General features: G+C 43.8%; 1 protein-coding gene across 3 annotated transcripts in view; it reads right to left on the bottom strand.

Annotated features, from left to right (window-relative positions):
* Positions 1-417: 417 nt before the first annotated feature.
* The window catches only part of LOC129714071 (protein Smaug homolog 1-like), a 56,165-nt gene continuing 48,912 nt past the window's right edge, over positions 418-7,670 (bottom strand). For all 3 annotated transcript variants that reach the window (XM_055663531.1, XM_055663530.1, XM_055663532.1), the window contains 2 exons: positions 7,345-7,428; positions 418-6,929 (listed from right to left, as the gene is read on the bottom strand). In XM_055663531.1, the coding sequence (XP_055519506.1) occupies positions 6,901-6,929; positions 7,345-7,428 (113 nt within the window). In that variant the 3' untranslated portion in view covers positions 418-6,900. The remainder of the gene's footprint in view (positions 6,930-7,344; positions 7,429-7,670) is intronic.

Below are 7,670 nucleotides of genomic sequence, written 5' to 3'. Positions count from 1 at the left end.
AAGGCTTCCCTTCCCTGCTGCGGAGATTATTTGTATCTCCAGATCCCCAGTCAGACATTAACACCTCTCCCCACTCAATAATGCAGAGATATTTTTACACAATTTAGCCGATGCAAATCTCAACAATTTGCATTTATAAGGAGCATCTAATGTTCCCCTCGCAGTTAGCTTATAATTTAACAAACCTGGTGGTGGTTTATGAGTGCAGAGATGCCAGTGATGAAGGTAGTGTATAATGTCCATCATGCTGAGCCTCGCGGTTGGAAGCAGAAGTCAATTGTTGCACAGGGTCAGGAACTGCAAGCTTACAACATTTCGGTCGAGATAAAACTGTCCAAACTCGCAGCAGAGGCCGTCGAATAATTACTGGCATCAACATAACGGGGCAACGCAAGCGAAAAAACTCCAACACTTGAGCACTTTTGGATATTTATTGTTTAGTAAGAAAATTATTTTTGTGGCGTCAGACGGAACACAAAGGGATGTCATAACTTTCCACCAGAGCAGAGATTCCTGGTTTCTTTAAGAGCTTCAGCCTGCATAGAGGGGGATTTCTTTGAAGAGTTTGCAAATGATTAAAAGTGGAGTCAAATTGCAGAATAGGGAAGAGCAAAGAATTCCCAATTTGCCCAGATTTATTTTTAATCCAAATGACCAGGTGGGTGGAGTGCCTTTCAATTCATATTCCACCAAGGCCTTTCAATCCTCACTGCGTTTAAACTCTGGTGAAAAGTGAACTCTCCCCATGTCCAACAACAAATATTCATGACTGGGACAGTACGGTTCGACATCTCACTCCTGCTGGAGCAGCTTTGCTGGAAAGCCAAGGTGGCAAGTGTCAGATGGGCTGGCCCAATCCTATTCATTCAGCAGCCAACCAGCTACTCCCAGGAGAGGAGACAGATCGACAGGGTAGTCAGGAGACCTGCTCTCTGTTTCGTCAGGAATCAGTGGCACTGCAGCCTAGGTACTGCACCAGTGACGGGCAGGGTGCAATTACTGCCTCTTGTACAAGATGGAACGAGCAGCTTTAAATTGGGTCTCCACTCTATCCGTATGGGATGTCAAGATGAGTGGTAGGCAATACTACAACAAATGAAGCCTGCCAGCATTTGATGCAACATGCAGGAGGGAAAGGGCCCCACAGTTTAGGCAGTGCCCTCCCAGAGAAGGATATTTCTCAGCACTTTTAATTGCCAAGGTTCTAAGAGAAAGAACAAGTGAACCCTTAGAAACCAGGAATGAGTCTGTTCCGGTATTGGAAAAGCAAATATTTGAGGAACAGGCATATTCCAAAGTTTGGCTATTAAATGTCCCCTCTCCCCTGCCCGACTGCAGCGTACACCCAGTTGCTGCAGAACCCAAGGTGTCAACGCCAGCCCCAACGATGCTTCAACACTCTATTTCTTTACACATCAAACCCCCCCCCCCCCCCCCCCAAACCCTTTCCAACTCTGTCTCGAGAAGTACAACTTCCCTTTTACACGAGCAAGCAAACCTGCTGCAAAGGCATTTAAAAATAATAATTGTGTAATAGAAAAAAGGGTTACTTAACGTGTTTTAAACATGTATCGTAGCTTGTAAAAAAAGGGTGAAGCTTCAAACACAACCAACTTTAAATGACTTTGGTTTATATTCCCGTCGACTTTGATCCACTGCAGACCTTAGTGCCAAGGGTAGAGCTGGGGTCCACATTCACCAGATCTCCTGACAACGAGCTAGAAAGGCACAGAACACTGCCACTCCACAGTCAAAGCAGGATCATTCTTCACGAGTGTCCTCACTATTAAAGGATACTTCAGGGTAATCCACTATGCAGTCCACTCTTGGAAACCCTATACATCTGGGTCCACTTTAGTACCAATTTCATTCAGGCACAGCCCACTGAATGCAAGTCACAACATTATTTAATCCTGGTTCCTCGATCCAAGCCCTGCCCAGCATTTACTGTCCACAACGGAATTCAACTCCACTTCAGACTGACTTACAACTTGGTGGTATGATTTTATTCAACTCTCAACTTTTAGACTTCATACGTTCAAATCATTCTTTTTAATGGGTTTAAAGTGTTTGAATTGTGTAAAAAAACCCAGTAAAATACCAATGCACTGATTTCCAAAAGGCAGACGGTGTATTAGATGGGAAAATGCTAATTGGATAGCAGGAATCAGCAAACCCCCTGCTTGTAATCAGTTTGCAAATAGCTTTATTTTAGCAGTTTATTGTCTTTTATTGGATCAGTTAAATGATCTAAATGTTGCCACAAATAGTTGATTCACAAAGTATGAAATGGAGACAGACTGGAGTAGTTGCAGAAGTTGACAAGTTCCACAACTGCATGCAGGCATTGATCTACAGTCCACTCCAAGCACAGGGACGTTACACACATGCTGTACAGATGTATCAACAGGACTAAAGCACAAGGGGGGCCTGCCCCTTTACACCCAACTCTCGCCTCCAATTTTATGTTACACAAAAACAGGATACTGTTGCCATGGTAGCATCCTCATCAGCTGTAGATACCCAAGAAAAATGTCCCAACCTCACCAGTACACACGAGGTGGTAATGTGGGTTATTGATAAAGCTATTCCTTATTTTGCTTTGAGTGTGGGGTGGGAGAAGGGGAGATTCCTTAACATAGGACTGGCTGGTCAATGTGGCTGGGACGGGGCCAGCAATACACAAGCAACAGCAGTGGTACAGATTGTCCCAGACTGCATTGAATCTAGCATGGTGATGGGTTAATTCTAATTTAACAGACAGCTACAGGACCTCTCAGTGACCCTCAATGACCGAAAAATGGAATTCTCAAGATAGGAGCGCCCATCTTTCATCAGACTCCAACTTTAAAAAAGATAGGTGCTAAATAAAAATAACTTGAGGCACATTAGCCATTGGTAGCACCTCATTAGAGAGGGCACTGCAGTGTTAAGCTGTCACCTGGGTCAGGTAACAAAACCCACTAATCACCAACCCTGGCACTTTCATATCTTTCAAAAGCAGCCTGGACAGAGGAACCCCAAATGGTACTAACCCCACAGCCTGCATTGAGAACAGTCCTGCCACTGATCAAAACATTGATCAACAAGTATTTTAATCGGGAGTGGGAAGGATGGGGCATCTGTCCTCGTCTTGAAACTCAGCTGAGGATCGTGCAGCCCTGTGACCAACTGTGGAACGAGGCTGGACACAAGTCAGGCCGAGCAAGGGCAGTGGACCAGTCTGTTGGAACAGACCACACAATTGATGAACCTGGGATTAGCAGCAGGTCTGTAACTTGATTCTGGGATGAGTGATGTAGGAGACAGAATTGGATTAGAGTTCAGACAGGGTGAATATTGGGAGTCCAGGTGCTGTTCCAGATAGCATCACTGTTGTGGCAGGTTACAGTGTAGGGGCAGTGGCATAGGATGAGTAAGGAGGAGAGGATAAAATAAAGCTATCCGAACAGTGACGGCCTTGCACGGGTTTATACTGGACACTCTCACAGGAACCAGCTAAATTTCCAACCACACAGTAACAGAAATCTTCACCAAATCACCGATTCAGCCCAAAATGTACAGATTTATTAAATTGCCCATTTAAAGATAGCCAGGCGTAGGCATGGCATTACAGCTATCCCAGTACCAAACTATGCAACAAAGTGACTTCAGTACCCAACTATCATTAGTGGAGGTAGCACAAACACAGTGGGAAACCTTTGTCATGAAGCAAGCCTCTCCCACCGCAGCACTGGTCAGAGAATCATGACAAAAACACACAGCATGGGTCTCACTGTCACTGAATGACAAGGTAGCTAATGAAGTGGGAAAACTGAGCCTTGTATTCTTCAGAGGGAAGCCCAATGTCTGGTGTATCTTGGACCGACAAGAAAGGAGCCTTTGAATGTACCTCAAAGTCTACACGGAAGTGAAAAGACAAGGAGCATCTATGCAATGCGCCTCGACTAGTGTAAGAGCCCAACTCTCTCAAACTCTCCGTCATCCATCCCCATTTTAAAATGTGCCCAATGCATTAGTTGTATAAACATTATCAAGAGCACAATTCCTGCAGCCTAGTACTGGGAGAGAGGCGAGTGGACAAAGCCAACATGGATTCTTCACACTACGCAGAATTCTCTTCTGTACAAAGTTAATTTATTTTCAATATTTTAAGGGAGAGTCACAAATCTCTGCCAGTGCTCATTTTGGAAGTCAAGAAAGCAAATCATTTTGCAAAAGCGAGAGCAAGAAGTTGGAAAGGGAGAGTGTGAGGATGATGTAGCCTCTCATTCCAGTGCATTAGTTGAGATTATTTGAGAAAGAGACAGAAATAGAATTGTGGTTTTCCAATCCCACAGCAGCCTTTTTCTTAAGAAAAGTGAATGTCCACCAGCAGGGACACACGCACATCTCTCCCCCTTGACACGTATGTCACTGATCATCTCGTTAACAAGGGTCCCATCATGGAGGTGACCACCCCTACCCTTGTAAACGCCTCGTCAAGACGACAGCTTGAGAGCAATCTCACCACAGGTAGAAATCTGGAACGATTCTGTTGACCAGTGTGACAGGACCATTGAAAGCCAAAGTCATTTAAAGTCGTGCCCGTGTTATGCATGCCCCCTCTTAAAATGTAAACACATAAAAGTCCTTTACTGAAGCCACAAGACTCCAGGCAAAAAATGTGATTCATATAAACAGGCCCTTGTAGCACTGAAACCCTTTCAAGAATTATTCTCACTTTTCCATACATACATTTACTATATACATGAAACCATTTTTCTTTGAACATACACATTCCCCCCCCTCCCCCATTCTGTGCCTCATGCTAGAAAATTATGACCCATGAACTCTTAAATGTAACTAAGCAACCGGGAGTTACAAATACACGACTCCCCATAATCTTGCTCTGTTAAATTTTTCAACAACAAAAAAAAGTTATCTTTCCTTACATTATTTCAAAGAAATATCGTGTTCTGAAAGCACCGTCATTACAAAAGAACGCTTGGGTAGTTTGCTATTGGTACTGATGTTGCATTGGCTTCAATGAGGGGAGATACTGTGCCTCTGGATAACAGCTGGACAGCCACTGCCAAAACTAGCCCAGTCCCCATTAGTCAGGTTGAAATATCTCACATCAAGCAAGAAAGGCACCAAAAAGGAACGACGCTTGTAAATATGAAATAGCCATGTCCCGCTTGACTACAAAATTGTTCTGCATCTAGGCAGTAAACACGGAGAGTAGAAATTGTCAGTTTTTTAATACTTTGGTGAATGCACTCTCTTTGTCTGTCTCTCTCCCAAGGCCTCTTGCTGGGTGCCAGAGTGGAGCTATTGGTCTCTCCTGCCATGTCACAGTTCAATAAGCCAGCATTTGCATTGGCTTACCTAGCCTAAAACCTGGTCTGGCAGCTCCAAAATCAGGCATCATTGTTCTAAACGGATGTTCAATACAGACTGTTCCCAGCACTGGATGCAGCAGGGAACTATGGACCAAGACGCTCAGCTGGGCGCTGCGATAACTTTCTGCTCTTCTGCTACTGGAGCACGAGTTCAGGGAAGTAATGATATTCTACTCTTGGTCTCACAGTCTTGTGCAATGAGGAAGAAGACTACAGTGAGGAGCAGTGAAGGGGGGGGGGGGGGGGGGGGGGGGGGGGGAGAAGATGTATCGCCCTGGTTTAGGCTTTAAACAGATTGCAACGGTCTTCTTATTAGTCATTGACAAAAACCTTCAGCTAGTTCAACTACTGAAGGGTTAGTTCCAAGACAGTCTTTAAACTCTTTATCAATGCTCAATGTTGCTGTTTAAAACTTGACCAATTGACCAGATGACAACCAGAGCTTCCATCTCTTGGTACCCCAGGCTTTCCATTCATGCACAGCGTTCCAACCAATCAGCCAGCCTTTTCCAAACGATTAAGATAACCTTCATGAAGTTCCAAAGCAAACTAAACGTAGGTGAGCTCTAAACCACCATCAACGGTAGAAGAGTCAACGCCTTCTTCAGAATCCCAGTCATCGGCTAGATTGTGAGGGGCCGGCTGGGGAAGCATCACGGAGAGACTGTACAGATGGGAAGAAGTGGAAACACTAGCCTCCTGTTATAGATCCACAATGTAGAAATTGGGCAAACATATATCAAGCACAAAGCACAAGAGTAAACCCAGTCCAAACAGTGCTAATTTGGAGCTGTCTAGATGTATTTTGCCATCATTACAAGCACAAACAGAGATAACCTCAGAAAAATGTCAGTTAATTTTCCATTCTTCTTTGCAGCTCCTCAAATGAAAATGCTGGAGCAGTTTTGCTAATGCAACCATTGTGTTTTATCGAGTAATGCGTGCTTCAGAACAGAACATCTCTTATATAGTTTAAACTTTCTTAAATGGTTAACTTGTTTTCATCACTTGACCAGAGATTTTAGTTTAAATTAGTGATAGACAGGTAAACACCAGAGCTGCACGACTGCCAAGTACTGCATGCATTGGTGCCAGACCTACATGAGCACACAGTAATCGACACGTGCAGGTTTCTGTTAAGACCATTGTAACATCCGCCCAAGAGTTCCCGTCTCTCCTCTTTGTCATGAGCACTGCTCAGCACATCGCACTGTCAATCACTAATTTCATGTTAGTTCCCAGTTTTCTTTTAAATTAAGTTGAGCTAAATGATTTTTGTACCGGTGCTGAACCTTTAACCAGATGGGTACTGAAAAAAAGTTAAAATAAAAAATATAATGGAAAACAGACCGAAGGTAGTTTGGGTATCAGTCTGATTCCCCCGAGGTTAAATAAAGGTCAGCGAAAATATACATTGTAAGATGTAGTGAGCCCCTCAAACATCAGTGGCGTTGTCCGCCCGCAGCTGTTGTGTAACGTCAGTCTCTCTAAGTGTTCACAAGCCAAGTACTGCACACTAAATAGTTGACGTCTTGTCCACTCCATCTGTTGAAATTAAAGGAAATGACTTTAGTTGTTGTTCCACTAAATGCAAGCAAGCCAGGCTACATATTTACTGTTCATGTTGTATTATAACAGACTGTCTTCAAATTCCCACAGAGATCTACGACACTCCTTACAATCCATCCTTAATTCTCAGTCAGCATAAATCTTCCCTCATACAACTTTTAGCCTTAGTCCAGCATTTAATCTAGATTTCAGTCATTTATAGACTTTGGGTATCAATGAACATATCATAAATATTATATAAAACCACTTCATTATTCACATTCATAACCATGAGTTAAGAGCTCAATGGCAAAGGTTGAATCAATTTATCTTGAAGAAGAACCCTCCCTACTGTGGTATTTTCCACTTGGTCCTTACGATTGAATGAGGGATGGTGTTGAAAGAGACTTACCTCCTAAGGCATGCTCCGTCATACTGAGGCAGAGAGACTCCAGTCTTGTGTTAATCTCTGGTTCTGTCACTGGCACTTGACATTCTGGTAAAACAGCACAAAGCCTCTGGTAAACAAAATGCCAGATACTAAAACCACATGTGCTTCTCTGTTCCTTTGGGCTGGTTACCCTGGCATTTGTTCCCTGGCTATTAGGGGCCAGACCTTCTGGGAGACAGCTCACCCACCTGGAACACTGAGAAAGGACCTGACTGTGCAAGGAACACCATGGACAAATGATCAGCTTGGTGACCCCGACTGATTTTCCTTTCCCCAACTCCCACCCC

This window comes from Leucoraja erinacea, chromosome 38 (genome assembly GCF_028641065.1).
Source record: "Leucoraja erinacea ecotype New England chromosome 38, Leri_hhj_1, whole genome shotgun sequence".
Classification (NCBI taxonomy): Eukaryota; Metazoa; Chordata; class Chondrichthyes; order Rajiformes; family Rajidae; genus Leucoraja; species Leucoraja erinaceus.
This window is presented reverse-complemented; position numbering and strand designations above follow the sequence as displayed.